Source organism: Mercenaria mercenaria, chromosome 1, assembly GCF_021730395.1.
Source record: "Mercenaria mercenaria strain notata chromosome 1, MADL_Memer_1, whole genome shotgun sequence".
Taxonomy (NCBI): domain Eukaryota; kingdom Metazoa; phylum Mollusca; class Bivalvia; order Venerida; family Veneridae; genus Mercenaria; species Mercenaria mercenaria.
In genome coordinates this window covers 68,322,070-68,339,925 of record NC_069361.1, presented here as the reverse complement: position 1 = coordinate 68,339,925, position 17,856 = coordinate 68,322,070, and the positions used below count along the sequence as shown (strand labels likewise).

Sequence of the window (17,856 nt, the reverse complement as noted above, 5' to 3'; positions counted from 1 at the left end):
AAAAAAACGATCATCTTTAGTCACAATTTTGAGGTATGTGCCTTTCATTGTTGAAAAAGAATCCAATATGCAGAGCCTCGAGCATCTGAGTCGCTTGAAGGCCAGAAATGACAAATAGTTTTAAGACTTGCCTTCACACTCAAAAGATGAGAGAGAGGTCTACTATTTATCATTCTGGTCATCTCCCTATCAAGGTCTTTCGTCTGTGAAACTTTCAAGCTTATCCTTTCAATAGCGACAGACGAGTTGGACACAATATTTTCTCTATATTCTATATAGGAAAAATATAAAAGTGCCTCCCTTTATGATCATCTGCAGATCAAGCTTGTTCATCTGTGAAAGTCTGAAGCAAATCAGGGTTATAAGTGCGAGAGGAGTTTGACATGCAATATTTTTCTCTATATTCTATACAGCAAAATGATCAAAGGGCCATAACTGCAGTAAAAGTGGTCACACAAAAATCCTTCCTTTACGGCCATCTGCACATCAAGCTTGTTCAACTGTAAAAATTTGAAGCAAATCAGGCTAATAGTGTGGGCGGGAGTTGGACACACAACATTTCGGGATGTACGGACGGAAGTACTAGTGGACGTTGGACGTACAAACAGCAGTGCGCCACATGCCCTCTAGATAAAAAGAAAATGCTGATGATATGCCAAACTAGCCTTGATACTGCATCTTCCTACAAAGTTTAGACAAAATCCAATTATTAAGTTTAGAAAAGTTGACCAGACAGATATTCAAGATAGACAGACAGACAAGACAGAGCTACTCTATCTCCCATTTGTGGGAAGATATAATTTTCTTACTTATTAAGAGACTATAATTGAGCCGCGCCATGAGAAAACCAACATAGTGGGTTTGCGACCAACATGGATCCAGACCAGCCTGCGCATCCGCGCAGTCTGGTCAGGATCCATGCTGTTCGCTTTAAAAGCCTATAGCAATTAGAGAAACCGTTAGCGAACAGCATGGATCCTGACCAGACTGCGCGGATGCGCGGGCTGGTCTGGATCCATGCTGGTCGCAAACCCACTATGTTGGTTTTCTCATGACGTGGCTCATATAACAAATGCACTCAGCACCTTTTATTGGAAAATTTCTCGTAAATAATTAATCAAATATGAAATCAAAATTCAAAACACAAGCCACTTTAAATTATTTCAAGTCATTTTATTTCTATTTCAAAGACATTTTAACAATACATTAGAATTTTCAATTATTATATAATAAATAACATTTACATCAACATAACACTACATTTAAACAACGTGTTCACAAGATCTAATCTCGAATCAAACTTATATTTTTTTTACATAATATCTCAACTGCTTCTGCATATTACACTTTAACCTTGACCAAAGAGTTGTAATTTATTCTTCTTTGCCTTGACTCATTTGAATGAAAGTTTAAATCTGCCATTTTAAGGTGGTGGTAGCATAATGAAAATGTGCATTTTCAGAGAGTTCATGAGATCTCTGTATGGAACTTCAGCATGATGTAGCTGTTAATATGAATAATTATATTCTGATATAGCCTAAGAATGACTAACGTTGCAAACAGAGAATACCAAATCGCAGATTGTCAACGAGTCTAGTACCTTAATGGTCAATTTATACTCCTCAGAATTTGCCAACTTGTTTGCCACTCAAGAAGTAATGTTCACCAAAAGTCCTTTACAAACAGTGCAAATTTAAGAGCGACTGACCAAAAAGAACATTTTAAAAACTGGAGTCTCAATTTTGGGCTGAAGATGTCGATGAATGCTGGCCCTATTCATTTTTTCTGTTTTTTTCCTGATTATTATCTATGAAGACTTTCCACTGAAGAATAAATACCATAAATCACTAGCTGGTCATTAATCCATAGATTGCTGGCGGCAAGTGATTCTACCTTTGCGACCAGTGCAGACCAAGATCAGCCTAAACATTTGTGCAGTCTGATCATGGTCTGCACTGTTCGCTATTCAGTCAGAAAATTTTCAGTGAACACCCCCTCGAATAATAAATGGTATTGCCCAGAATGAATGATGGACCAGTCCATTTTAGAAATTTAGCAGGCTAAGGGTTAATATTTGCAACAAATTCTTTTTTGTGGATGTCCCGGTTGCAGTTAACACATGAAATTAAATTCCGACAAACAATGTCTGTGGCATTTTATCTCCAGGAGATGAAGTCCACAAATATTATTCCAATGAAATAGCCAGTTACGTAAAAACCATGAAATTCCCAGCCCATGAAATTCCTAGCCCATAAAATTAAATGATTTCACAATTTGTAAGGGCTGATTTTAGAATGATGCTAGAAAAAGTAGATCTTGAACAATTTTTGTTTAGTGTATCAAAATATCGTGACTTATTCAGATCATATTGTATTAATCAGCTATTACTAAGTTTGATTTCAAAGTTTTGAATAAACAGTATTAACAACTTTTTTCTAAGTTATCTGTGTATCTTTGTGTAAGGTTAACATCAAAATATGTAAAATACTGATACACAGTCGAACCTGTTTTAAGCAGCAGCAACCCAAGGGGGCAACACAGTCTGGTTGCTAAAGGCAGGTGACTGGTTAAGAAAAAGTTGATAGTACAAAATATAAGCACAAATGTGCAGGCTGATCTTGGTCTGCACTGGTCGCAAAGGCAGCATCATTTGCCGCCAGTAGTCTACAGGTTAATTTTGTTTTGAACTAAAAATAGGTATGGAGTTGAAATATAAAGTAAGTGTTAGTTACATAATTGTTAAATTGTAAGGCTAGAGTACAGTGATCATAATATGCTGGTATATTTACAGTTACATGTATCAGTGGGATAACATGCCAAATTATCAAAAGTAGAAAGAATATTTATAAAAAAATAAAGAATGGAATACTGTATACATATTCAACAAATGTGCAAGATACTTCAAATATAGCCACAGTGTGAAATTCTCTTAAATCTTTTTGCAAAACCTTTCTGTTTTACTGGGTCAGCTAACATTAATAATAACCTTACTGTAAATGCAGAAATTTTGTGAGGGTTTAATTTTCGCTATATTCAAGAGGCCCTACATCTCGTGAAAATTAATCCTCGCGTAAATATTCACCATTAGTATAATTCAAATTAAAGTAGGATACCATTTTAACAATTTCGCGAATATTAAACCTCGCGAACATACTCAAATTTCAAATTCACGAAATTTTGACCCAGCAAAAATATGTGCTTTTACAGTACATGTATATTGTCAAAAACAATCTACTCAAATCACATACAGTGATAACTAAATATATCCTCACAACACAGGTTGCCATTAATGCCAAAACTTGAACTTTTTACAAATTACTGTCATAAGTTAAAAAAACACCATGCTATCTGTTTATCAAGGAACTATTGTTTGTTATCTACTAGTAGACTACACTTTCAACTGTTTTTACATACTGTCTTACAGCTTAGTATAGGGAAACTGATCAGGTACAATCATAGATTGTGCTAGATTGCTGAAAAAAGTTCACATCTGTCAAATTATGTGTTCTGAATTGGTAATGTTGGTAAAAGAAACATAAAAAAAATCTTAGATGTATTAAAAGCATTTAATATCCTGTAATAATACAATCTTGAACTTTTATATACCAGTATTAAACATTGTATTTATGGGTGTCCAAGTGCCCCCCTCCCCACAATCATCCATAATCAATAAAATATCATGCACAACTACTCTCCGAAGTTATCACCTGAATAAAACTTTACTGGAATCCCTTTAAAACTGTGGAAGTTGCATGCTCTACAAACTTTTGCAAAAGACTGTCTGACCAACTGATTGACCTACAGACTATAAGGTGACTCCTATATATACACAGCTAAATCTCGTTTTTGGTAGTATAAAAATATCAATAAGAAAACTGTGAGGTTACTCCTTTCTAATTTCTACTTATATCTTGGAATCAAATACAAATATCTAACAATGGATAGGATGACTGTGACACTAACATAACTACTAAGAAACAGGCTCAATAGTTCTGACAAAGAACAAGAATTATCACAGATGATTCTATAAACTGAGTATATACTTGGTTTTGTCAACATTTGTGACCAGTTTGTATTGAAAATTCAGAATGGTGCTGAAAATAGAATTGCCAGCTATGAGAAGAATTCTTAAAAGTATGAGTTAGTCTTTTGTGAAATTGTGACATAAAAATTATGAACAAAATATCTGGAATTTATTATTATTAACTTTAATACAACTACCTATAGTAACTAAAATAAATAGGCCTTATTTCCTTCATCCTGACTTTTCATTAATATACTAGCAAGCAAATGAATAACTAACTGGTCTTACTGTTTATCTTTCTTTTCTTATTGACCTTTTGACATTACTAAAAATGTCAGTAAGAATGTTTACACAACTGTTGCCTTCAGCCATGCATTTTGCATTATCACCACTAAATCAAGTGCACACAAATGCAGGTCTGGTCACAATTAGTCTAAATATAGATTAGTCCTCATCTTTTTTTCCTTTTCTTGTGCCCTTTCTCAACATCTTTTCTTTTATTCTTCTGTGTTGACCTTAGACCTAAGGACCTGGTTCTTGTGAATGACACTCCAACTCATTATGGTGAGCAATTGTGCCAAGTTTCATCAAAATCCCTCCATGCATGAAGAAGATATGCTCTGGACAAAGTCTGTGGATGCCGCCCGCCCATCCGCCAGGCAGGGGCGTTCCCATAATACGTCCCGTTTTTCAAACGGGTGTATAAAAAGATATGGCACTCGGAAATTTCAGAAAATGGCTGAATTTGGAGGCAGCCTTTTTAGTGTGTTTAAGGTGTCATTAACACACTGCTATTACATGGAATTTAATAAAAATAAATAAATAACAAGCTTATAAATATTATAACATAAGCTAGGTGACAGTGAACTACATGTCTTTAAGGCAAACATAGTATAACTGAAGTTTATCCATTACTTATTTAGAGTATGGATAACTCTTTAATGCAAAGTACATACTTTAACATAGTTAATGGAAGCAGTAGAAACATCACATTATCAAAATAAAAATACTTATTCTGTATTAAAGTTAAAATACATGTTTATACACGGGATTATGGAAAAAATATAATGTTCCTTAAAGTACTGTTTTTTCATGCAATATTCTCTTCATCACTCTAATGAGGTCAAATTTGAATATTCTTCTGAACTCATCTCTCTTACGGGATCAAATTTGAATATTCACAGTTACTTTATTTCTCTAATGAGGTCAATTTAAAAATATTCCCCCATTACATTTTTATCCTCAATGAGGTCAAATTTGAATAATCTCCAATATATAACCATTCAAATGAGGTCGAATCTCGCAAACTTGTGTTAGATTATAGTTCAAAGAGAAAATGTTCACACTACATATACTTTTCTTGTCTGTCAAAAATATAAACCTGGCTCTAAGTGTCCCAGATCTGATCTAAGCTTTGTTTTAGACTAGGACTTATCAACATTTTTTTTCCGTGTCACTGTAAATGTGAAATACACTAATGTGGAGTCGGTGAAATAAAGCGTCTTTTTATACATACAAGGCAGTCTGAAAGACAGCTTAATCCCGCGCCACTGCTATGGATAGTGAAAGGGTAAACCTTTGATTTTAGCTGTGACCTTGACCTTGAACTGACATGGCTGACTCATGAATTCTGCATAACGTCTTGATGAGGTGATCATTTGACCCAAGTTTCATGAAAATCCTTCAAGGGGTTTAGGAGATACAGAACTGAAACCTTTGACCTTCAGTTGTGACCTTGACCTTGAGTTGACATGGCTGACTCATGAGTTCTTGATGAGGTGATCATTTGGCCCAAGTTTGATGAAAATCCTTCAAGGGGTTTAGGAGATACAGAGTGGACACAAAATGGAAGGCTCAAACCTTTGACCCTTAGTTGTGACCTTGACCTTGAGCTGGCATGGTTGACTCATAATTTCTGCACATCGTTTTGATGAGGTAATCATTTTACCCAAGTTTTATAAAATTCCTTCAAGGGATTTAGGAGATATAGAGCGGACACGAAATGGAAAGCTCAAACCCTTGACCTTCAGTTGAGACCTTGACCTTGAGCCGACATGGCTGACTCATAAGTTCTGCACATCGCCTTGATGAGGTGATTGTTTGACCCAAGTTTGATGAAAATCCTTCAAGGAGTTTAGGAGAAATAGAGCGGACACAAAATGGAAGGCTCAAACCTTTGACCCTATGTTGTGACCTTGACCTTGAGCCAGCATGACTGACTCATGGGTTCTGCACATCGTCTTGATGAGGTGATCATTTGACCCAAGTTTCATGAAAATCCTTCAAGGAGTTTAGAAGATATCGAGCGGACACAAAATGGAAGGCTCAAAACCTTTGACCCTAAGTTGTGACCTTGACCTTGAGCCGCATGGCTGCATATCATCTTGATGAGGTGATCATTTGTCCCAAATTTTATAAAATTCCTTCAAGGGGTTTATGAGATATAGAGCGGACACAAAATGGCAGGCTCAAACCTTTGACCTTGAGTTGTGACCTTGACCTTGAACCGACAAGGCTGACTCATGGGTTCTGCACATCGTCTTGATGAGGTGATCATTTGACCCAAGTTTCATGAAAATCCTTCAAGGGGTTTAGGAGATATGGACCGGACACGATTTTGTTACGGATGGAAGGACGGACGGACGCAGACCATTCCTATAATCCCTCCGCCACGGATGGGGATTAAAATATAGACTGTTTTACTTTACCTTCTAAAATTTATCTAGATATTTCACCATAATCTAACAGTGACTGCCTATCAGTAATAATAATGCTACTTTCATATCAATAACTAAGCTACTATATATTCTCTAATTAACCCCCACCCCCTCACTAACAAACATGACCACCGAATTTTCAACAAAAAATATAATTTAGCTCGCAAGTGAATACTAGCATTTTGGTGGTGGTATAATTGTTAAAATTAAAGTTAAACATCTTGGTAGTTGGATTAATTTTATAGTTTGTATTTACTAAAACAAATGTAAAAATAAAAAATTTTTTAGGGCCTTAATAAACTCAATATAATGCCCCCAAGGATGTTTACAAGGAAATATATGGTATGAGACTATACACAAGGAAGCAATGACTATAACAAAAGATGACTAAATAACTTAAAACTAAAACAACACTAAAACAATTTTGAAATGATTTAAAAATGATCGAAAAATAATGAACTCTAAAACCACTTTGACAACTGCGTGATCCTGATGCATAAATGACAAAAGAAGTGAAGTGTTTACATCTGAAAATTATTGCATAAGCTTTGGAATGACATGGAATGGAACAATTGGACTGGAAGTTTCGAGGTCGAGGGCTGTTAACTGGCAGTTAACGGCTGCCTCTGATTGGCCCAGAGCTTCTAACACCACACCAAGACAATACCTGGAAAAAATAAGTATAAAATGTTAGTGTTTCAAGGGGCTAACTAATCTTTTAAAATTTAATGAAATCCTTATAATGATGACAAAACATTTTGCAATGTGATCATTCTCCAACAGAGTTGAACAGATTTTAACAGGTTATATTCAACAGAATACATTGTCAAAGTAAACATTAGACAAATTTAGAATTTAAACAAACTATCAAAACAACTTTCTAGTTTTTCTCTATTTGCATATTTTGCCCCAAAAATAAGGCATATTTTTGCATTATTTTCCTTTTTTTCATGAATCTGGAATAAAGCATATTTAAAATAACACCACACAAAATATCTGTTACAAAACTTATTACTTATTAAGATGTGTCATAGATCACACAATGGGCCAAAATATAATAAGTGGTGGATTTCTATCATAAATAATTTTGCCAACAAAAAGAACCACATTTATGTAGCGTAATGATGATATATAGACCAAATAATTTGAAACAGAAACTGGGGATTGGTGGTCTAGTGCTTAAGGTGATAGCTGCTTAACGAAAGGGACATGGGTTCCAGTCCCACTGTGATCATATCCAAACATCACAATTATGACACCTATACCGGTCTTTTCAGGAAGCCGACTTAAATGAGGCTCAATAAAGCTTGAAGCTTTCAACAAAATGGAACCACAATAAATAGGTATAAACTATAATGAAAACTGTGTCCATACCATGATTTATCTGAGGTAGGATCTGCATTGACTGCATCACGTAGCACCTTTTCTGCTAATTTGTTACTATCTAGATAATGCAGCACCATACCCTGAAAATAATAGTATTCTCCTTATCTTTACTAGAACCCTTCTTGTGCAATGTAATCATGGCAGTTTCTAAAAGTTATTCAGATCTATGTTCCGAATTATATTGATTTCAGAACGAAGTGTTGAACTGCTTTATTTCACCTTGTATGGCAAAACATTCTGGTATTACATTGTAAATAAGCTTACAGTACACAAAAAGAACTAATTAGTCACATCATTTCTCAATGGAGCCAGCAGCCGGTATAAATATTGGTATATATATACTACAGCATTAATAAAGAACCTATAAAGGCCATACAAAACTGTAAATCTATTAATTCATTAACAACTAAATGGACTGGCAAACTTAAGAACCCCTACAAAGTATTTTATCTCCCCATTTTTATAGATGTACAAGTGAAAGGTGACACTGCAAGTCACACTATGTATTCTTTTATGCAGAGTTGTACACATGGTAAAACTTGTAGGCCATATTCCTTTCACTACTCAGACAGTGTTCTGAAAATTCTAGAGTAATCTTCTAGTACTCTGTGTAGAAGGAATAAAATGGTATACTGTTATACTCTGGTACCTAACGAGATTATCCATAGAGTTGATAAGAACCCAGATATGTTTCCACTCTGACAGTCATAAATATTTATCACACAACTGTTCTGTTTGCATCAGGTTTCATTTAGAACAATCCGTACATGTTCTAAATGTTCTAGAATACTACTCTTTTTTGCTCCATTACTTAAAGAGTATGTGCAGAATATTCTAAGAAGCCATAGGAATATGAGCCTTAACTCCCTAAGCTGCCTAGATGGCTTCAAAATACAAATGAATTTAAGTCTGATAGTTCAAACCAACAGAGTGTTAAGTGACCCAAAATCAGCAAACTTATCACTGAGCCACATGAAAAAAAATATATCTATCACATCTCCAACTAACAGGAGGTTCGTTAATGAGTTTAAAATCATTTTTCAACAGTATTTCAGCTATTCAACTGCTGTGTTCCTGGATTCTATTACCATTACAAACCTGTTCTCCACAAGAAACTACATACTTCCCCAAATGGATCAGAGGTGAAGGATAAATGATTTCAGACATAATGCCTTTTACTAAATCTTCAAGGAGAACATATACCTAGCTGGGGGATCGAACTCACAACCCCGCAATCCGTAGATCCACGCTCTCCCTACTGAAATATAGAAGGACTCAAAATTATTGTTTCTATAATAAAGATCTGGCCCCTTGTGTTCACAAAACATTTTCAGTCTCAGCTGAGTTTGATAATGAAACTTAATTTGTCATTTATATCTAAATAGCATGTCCAAAACTAAATTTTAAGTTAATAACTATTTTCAAGTGGCTATTTAGTATTGATGGTCACTCTCATTTCGAATTTAACCTTGAAGTTTTAGTAAAATTGATACTAAAATTTCAAACTCAAACTCAGCTGAGACCGGAAATTGTTTTGTGAACACAGGGCAAGCCTACTTACTGTTAAGACCACTGACTTACCAGGTGTTGTAGACTTTTAGTATGAAATGGATTTAATGATATTGCACTTTCATATGATTCTTTGGCCTCTTTAAATTTGTTCTTATGCTCCAAGATTCTTCCTCTCTGAAACAAATAGTAAACAAATTATATAATACAGCAACATAGCAGGAACATGCAACAGTGATAAGAAAATATTTATTCTCCAAACAAAGCTATTCTACAAAATGTATTTCTGTCTTAACCTATAGCCTGCTACATTTCTACAATGGACTGGTCCATCATTCAATCTGGGCAACACCATGTATTATTTGGAGGGGTGTTCAATGAAAACTTACTAACTGAATAGCGAACAGTGCAGACCATGTTCAGCCTGAATGGATCTGCAGGCTGATCTTTGTCTGTACTGGTCGCAACGGCAGAATAACAGCAGGCTAAAGGTTAAAAGCTAAGTAGCATCAGTTACTACTATGCGCTGATGAATGGCCATTCAATCTACTATACATGTATTTCAGTATAAATGTGTGCTTGTTATACAAAGGTTTTGACAGAGAAATGTTTGCTTATACTGTCCACCATTCAAGAAGGGAAACTACTCTTAACAAGCGCTGTAGGAGGACAACAAAGGTCATCTATTCAACAGTCTTGTCAATTGAAGTTGAAGAAGGTGCATAATTCTGCAAAAAATGCAAACCAGAGTTATGGAACCTGTTTCAACTGACTTACCATATAAGCCACCTGATGAGACAGTGGAAAGAGGGTGGCGGCCTCCCTGACACAAGACTCCGCCTCTTCTTCTTTGTCCAATGACAGGTACAAGTCACTGAGGTTCATCCAGATCTGAGCTTGTAACCTGAGTGTCCTTGACATTGTGTAACTATGGCTGCCACCTTCATCAACACTAGATGAGGCAAGATCTGACAGGGTTTGTTCAATACGTGAAACTGCTAGGGATTCTGCTCGCACAGACCCTGTAAAGAAAGAATCATATTTTTAGCAAGAATTTTTTATACCTTTCATAATTATGACATTGTATAAGTAACTTTTAATAGTGTCAAAAGCACCGAATAATTGGAATCAAGGACTTATTAAATTAGTTATACTTAAAAAAAACTTAAATGGAGTTGTGGTCTAGTGGTTAAGGTGTCGGCCATTCAACATGGGGGTCCTGCACAGATCCCTCCGAGATAATCAACATAAACAAACATGTGGTATAAAAGATCTTTCAACAACAGGGAAAACAATGAACTGGAATTTATACATTATCCTGAGAATCATATAATATGAGATGCTGATTTCATTAAATTTATGCGAAGTTTGGGTTTAATGCCATGGGTTTAATGCCATGAGACACCATGACACCAAGAAAGCATGAAATTATGGGAGAAAAAGCCATGTATGATTTATAGCCATAAAATATTAGTTTTAGTTTTACACAGTTGCATGCTCTTTGTGATAGAATAGTACATGTTTAGTCGATAACTCTAATACTAAATGCAAAAAAAATAAAAATAAAATAATAATTTTCCATAACTTTTTGCTAAACTTTTTGACAGTCTTAAATAAAGATCTAAATTTCCTACCACATGAAACTATCTGTAATTAAACTAATCCTAGGAATAATGTCTCTTTAAAAGTGCTAATGTAAAAAAGTTGCTTGTCAAACCAGCTACATTGTAATTTGTTAAAGCCTTAAAGGAATGACCAGAAAAGACAATAATTATTACTGGTAGACTACTTAATATTTGCAGTGTTTTTATGTTCACTAATATTCACAAATATTACCACTGGCTAGCTCAAAATATCTGTTTTGTTCGGTTAACACCACACAGACACAATTATAGGTCATATGGCGACTTCCCAGCTTTTGATGGTGCAGAAAGACCCCAGGTGCCCCTCCGTGCATTATTTCATCACAGGTGGGCACCTAAGTTGAACTGCTGACCTTCCGTAAGCCAGCTGGATGGCTACATCACAAGAAGCATTTAACGTTGGTGAAGAGTTAGTGATTCGAAGTCAGTGACTTTAGCCACTCGGCCATGGAGGACCCTCAAATCATTCATGAATATTAATCTGTATCTTATCCTAAAACACAAACTCAGGGTTCCCAAATTCTTGCAGGCCTAGATCTTAGCAGTGTTCCCAAAGATTTTTGTCTTCATTAACACACCTGGGAGCTAATGCATTTCACAGTAATAAACTATGATATAAAGCTTTTACAGTGAAACACCGCTCGCTCAAGCATCGATGACTCGAGCACCCCGGCCCGCTCGGGCAATTCATGTGGTCCCGGCCGATTTCCTTCTATTTTCTATGTGAAATTACCATGGCTGGGTCGAGCATCGATAACTCGATCGCTCGAGCATGACACCTGGTCCCTGTGTATTAATATACTCATTGTTGCTTATGGCAAACTCGAGCATAGGTGTCCAATTTTTCCACACCTTCGGCGGTCAGAATGTATTAATGTTAATTTAAAATAGTCACACGTCGTCAGAACTGCATGGTCTATTCGCCGACTATCTTAAATGTTTGTTTGTCGGTATATTTGATCTGATAATGAGATTAATTCTTGATGAAAGGTGGAAGAAAAATTTTATTGATCAAAATTGTAATTAATTATTACTTTTTTTTCTGCGGGATCGAGAAGATAATTATGAGATATATTTTAATCAACAGTCGTTTGCATGCAAATAAAGGAAATAAGATAGCCTTTTCATAAAATTGAGACGATAATTATGAGATCTTAATTTGGAGAAGAAAATTGTGAATTCGATTACAGTATTTCAAATAAAAAAATGTTTTAGCTATTTCTTCACATGTGCCATTTACGATCTATCATAAATAACGTCTGTAATACGTTTTTTTGAAAATGTCACGAGTGTGTTATTATTACGCATCACTGTTTCCTCTGCAAATGGTCTCGATGACAATTGGTAAAACAAACTTCAATTTTCTTCGTATGTTGGTCAATGTTTGGGTGGCTCAAAACCATGGATAACTCGAGCATTTTGCTCATCCCCTTGTGACCTCGAGCGAGCGGTGTTTCACTGTAACTATAAAGTTGCTTAATAAAGCCAACCTGAATATTACCATATATAAAGTACTAACCAGCATCCCTGTCTTGGAGCTCATTAAGCTGTAGGTTAGCCTGAGATTTCCTGTCAAACTGTGACCTGTCTGTGGTTGTCAGGGAAGCTTTCTGTTGATGCTGTAAACTGCATCTGTCTGACCTAAAAATTAAAGTGTTATGTAAAATCTACTTGTTAACTGATACAACTGATACATTAGGGATTCTGTGCCACAGTATACGCTATTTTTTTTTTTTTTTAGTACAGCTGATCAAAAATAAGAAAGAAAACACATTATTTATTTGTTGTATCTTTTATGTCTTCATCAGAAATAAACAACCTATAATACATGTATAAATGTATAGGTAGTCGCGGTAAAGGATTTGAAGTCACAAGATAAAAACACTTTGGGAGCAAAATCTGACAAAGTCTCTTTGCAATCTCACACAAAGGTCCCAAAACTAGTCAGAAATCTAGGATCAAGGGCAGTAACTGTTAACATTATTTGAGACACCTTTCTCTAGTTTTCAAGATAAACACCACAATATGTTTGTTTTTGTTGTGTTTTAACTCACACCGGCACAATTTAAGTCTTACAAAAGCTTCTCAACTGTTAATTCCAGAGTAACCAGGCATTATTTCAAGCATAGAAATGTATCTGGGTAAAACCACCTACCTTCCTAAGTTTGCAAGCCAATAAATCGTAGCTTCTTAAAATTAAAGTATTTCATATAGGGTTTTGAACTGATACAAGGGGCAAATGATTCAAAGTTCAAAGCAAAATACATTACAATAACACAAAAGTCTCCAGCTTTTAAGATTAGAGTTTCTGGTATAATAATATGCCTAATTAATCCTGACTTATAACAGAATGTAGACTCATAAATGACCAAAAATCTTTACAAAGCTCTTTAAATATAAACAAAAAATGAGCCGCGTCATGTGAAAACCAACATAGTGCGTTTGCATCCACGCAGTCTGGTCAGGATTCGCTTTCAAAGGCTATTGCAATTAGAGAAACTGTTAGCAAACAGCATGAATCCTGACTGCACAGATGCGCAGTCTGGTCTGGATCCATGCTGGTCGCAAATGCTGTTGGTTTTCTCATGGTGCGGCTCAAATGAGAACATACTCTTCCGTGTGCATCTCATCCAGTCTCCTCCACAGCTTCATCATGCTCTGGCACGTGTTCAGGGCTACCTCAGATCCATACAATACCTCCTCTATCTTTGACTTTGTGAATAATAAACTGTCAGGAAATAAAAGAGAATAATTAAAGCTGATGTAACATAAATTGCTAGCTACATTAAGTATTGAAGTGAGTTTAAGGTGGTGCTGCAACCACTAAGATCATAAATAATTTTTTCAGAAATTCTTGTTAATATATAACATACTTTTGGTCATTAAATTTCCATTCAAGAAATACATGTATATCAGCAAGAAGTCATTGTTATCTGTTCATTAAACAGAGATGATATAAGGGTTCACTGGATTTGTGTCAGCTTCTTAGACATACAGGCATAATTTAGGCCATATCTTTTAATGGTAGACCCCAGGTGACTGGGTGGGCAGCTGAAAAAAACAAAGATCTTCAAGTAGCCAGCCGGACGGCTTTCTCACATGATGGAAGTTGAACCTATAGTGGCAAGGGGCAAGACATGCAAAATCAGAAACCTCAATAGATTGGTGACAGAGGCCTAGCCTTTACTGGAGGAATGGCAGTACTTATATTATCACAATACAAATTTTATTTAAAATTAGTGTATACATAAATTGGGAACATTAGCTATGCATAGCTATTTACAGACATTTGAGAACAAAACATCAAACATGTAAGATACTAAAAAAAAATACAATCACAGTAAAGGCTTATAGAGAGTACACAAAGGCAGGTCAAATATTAAGACCTGTGAAAACAGAATTAATCTTGACCAGTAAAGGCAGATCTATAGGGTCACATTAATACAATGTAGATCACACAACAAGTTTTCCAGCTTTTGGTGAAGGAGTAAGACCTTGAGCACTGTTTCAGGCATGGATGGGCACCTGGTTCGTCCACAAACCTTCCATAAGCCAGCTGAATGACCTCCCAATATGAAGAATTTTACACCCCATGCAAAGTTTTGAACCCACTTTGGTGAAGCACAAGTGATTCGAAGTAAGCAACCTTAACCACATCGCAAATGAGGTCCCAACAGACATCAGTTACATACCTTATGTTGTCAGGATACTCTTCCAGTGCTGCATGAATGAGATCCATGGCATCCTGGTACTGTTTCTGTGCTGTTAGCAGCAGTACCAGTAAATGTAATGAGTGTATATGATCACTGTAATGCTTTAATGCTAACTTTGTGTACCTAACTGCATCCTCTATCTATAAATAGACAGTAAATGTAATGCTGACTTTGTTTACCTAACAGGATCCTGAATCTATAAATAGATAGTAAATATAATTAGGTTATATTACAATCACTGTGATGCTTTACTGCTAACTTTGTGTACCTAACTGCATCCTCTCTACATAAACAGATAGTAAATATAATTAGATTATATTACAATCACTGTTACAGTAATGCTTTATTGCTAACTTTGTGTACCTAACTGCATCCTCTCTACATAAATAGATAGTAAATATAATTAGGTTATATTACAATCACTGTTACAGTAATGCTTTATTGCTAACTTTGTGTACCTAACTGCATCCTCTCTACATAAATAGATCATAGTAAATGCAATAAGATTATATTACAATCACTGTTATGCTTTAATATCAATTGTGTGTACCTCACTGTATCCTCTACTTATAAACAGACAGTAAATGTAATCAGATTATATTACAGTCACTGTTACAGTAATATTGTGTACCTAACTGCCTCCTCTTTCTATAAATAGATAGTACATGGACTTACAATGTAGTTTATATCACAATCACTGTAATGCTTGGACACCTTGGAAAAAAGAATGAAATTTTACACATGCATGTAACAGCTCAAGTATGAAATTTCAGTGTTAAAACTATACAAAGAAAGCAAAATATGAAAATCAAAGATAAGATAAAAACTTCTAAATGTCTGTACTTACCTGTCTTAAGATTGCCATTTGTAAAGCCAAGTGAAATAATGATAGATAGTCATTTGGATCTAAAATATGTGCCCTGAAAATAACACAAATACCTGTTTATATACATTGTGTTAATCTTCTCTCAACTGTAAATTAATTATAAACACTTCAGATTGCATATCCGGTACTGTAAGATCCGAAAGTTTCTAAAGTAATTTATTTTCACAGTATTCACTTTCGTGTCTGTTATCTTTATAAATACATAATGTATAGGTAGTCCCCGTGTGATGTCATTTACTTCCAGGGCATAAAATTTCGTGGTTTTGGTCAAAACAGCTTTTTTATCATGTTTGTAGGGACATAAAATTTGTTGATTTCATCTTTCTGATATAAGCTGAATTAGAATTTCGTCTTTTCATCGAGATTTAATTCCGCCGATTGAAGCCCCCATGAAATCCATGAAAATCAGTCCCTCACAAATATTAATGATTTTACAGTATGTGATTCATATATATCTCCAATATTGTTCCTCCAATACACAAATTGTAATTCTAAAATGCAAAATCTTAGCTTTTCTTACAGTGTACACTTCCATTTCAGTCTGCTCTAAGTTCATCCATTTTACAAAATGGTCATTCAACTTAATGTCATGCATCTATTAGGAATTTTCTCAGTTCATTTTGATTTTTTTTTTTTTTGATTTAACGTCGCACCAACACATGATAGGTCATATGTGACTTTCCAGCTTTAATGGTGGAGGAAGACCCCAGGTGCCCCTCCGTGCATTATTTCATCACGAGCGGGCACCTGGGTAGAACCACCGACTTTCCATAAGCCAGCTGGATGGCTTCCTCACATGAAGAATTCAACGCCCCGAGTGAGGCTCGAACCCACATCGATGAGGGGCAAGTGATTTGAAGTCGGCGACCTTAACCACTTGGCCATGGAGGCCCCTCAGTTCATTTTGATAACTAAGGAAAATTTTACATTATTCTCATGCAAAGCAGGAAGTTTGTAAACAAAATGATACAGCTTTTTGAGCAAACAGTATAAACTCACTTCTGAAAAGCCCTGAGTGCCTTATTGTGTAGATTCTGTCTGTCATCTTTCAGTTTCATCTCCGCAGCTTTCAAACTGTAACCAATACCAAGAGCCACGTGTGCACGTGATGCTGCTGGGTGCTCATCTCCCGCATCCAGTGCTAGTTTGGCAAACTCTATTCCTTCATCATACTGTAGTGGAAATAAAATTATCATAATGCTAAAAACACACGGTTTTAAACTACGTCAATTCAGCCAAAAAATTCAGATTTCAAACTTCTTGGAAATTTAACTTGATCAATCACACTCAAACCTAAAACAGAATACCCCCGTATTGACATCAAAATGTTGGTTTTGCAAGGTCTTCTTCACCTATTGATCAGAAACTGAAGGGACAGCGGTCGGTCCAATTACAATATGTCACCCCTTCAGGGGGCATAGAAAAGGCCATAACTTAAATCAAACTCAACCAAGAGTTATCTAATTTTGTTATTTCAGTAGGTTTGATGACAAGAATTCAATCCAATACATGCAATGGTTACTGTGATAACCTTGTATGCAAAACTTGAACCAAGGTGTGACACAGACACCCTGGTGGGTAGAGTAATTCTTTGATTAGTGCAGGTAACAATGATAAAACTTGACAAAACACTTTTCTTAAATCTAAATGGTACCTTATGTAGATGCTCATAACATAATTTTGCTGCCTGTAATACTGGAATGACAAGTTTGGGTCTCAGTCTGTGACACTCTTTCAACACCTGAAGGCCACGCTCATACTGAAAATATATACAAAGTAATACTAGTAAGAATGCAAAATTTGTATTTACTAACATGTCATTTTGCACTGATTTCATTTAAAGATTACCAATATAAAGAAAATGTACTTTGTAATAAAAGCTCTTGGCCTGCATATTTATATTTTCTGTAATTATGTGACAAATCATATATACAATATATTTATTTTTTAATATCACTTAGTAAGTAGACCTGCTGTT

At 35.4% G+C, this 17,856-nt stretch overlaps 1 protein-coding gene across 2 annotated transcripts in view; it reads right to left on the bottom strand.

Annotated features, from left to right (window-relative positions):
- LOC123565870 (tetratricopeptide repeat protein 7B-like) overlaps positions 1–17,856 on the bottom strand; it is a 73,039-nt gene that overhangs the window by 33,672 nt on the left and 21,511 nt on the right. The window contains exons 11-20 of one of the 2 annotated variants that reach the window (XR_008372159.1): positions 17,533–17,637; positions 16,878–17,050; positions 15,840–15,912; positions 14,972–15,132; positions 13,891–14,007; positions 12,799–12,920; positions 10,414–10,658; positions 9,709–9,813; positions 8,116–8,207; positions 4,338–7,408 (exon numbers count right to left, since the gene is read on the bottom strand). Coding sequence is in view for 1 of the 2 variants with exons in the window: in XM_053550141.1 (XP_053406116.1) it covers positions 7,276–7,408; positions 8,116–8,207; positions 9,709–9,813; positions 10,414–10,658; positions 12,799–12,920; positions 13,891–14,007; positions 14,972–15,132; positions 15,840–15,912; positions 16,878–17,050; positions 17,533–17,637 (1,326 nt within the window). In the remaining variant the exon portion in view is untranslated. Of the gene's footprint in view, positions 1–1,152; positions 7,409–8,115; positions 8,208–9,708; positions 9,814–10,413; positions 10,659–12,798; positions 12,921–13,890; positions 14,008–14,971; positions 15,133–15,839; positions 15,913–16,877; positions 17,051–17,532; positions 17,638–17,856 lie in introns of those variants that run through there. The other variant, XM_053550141.1, reaches the window with a different exon arrangement.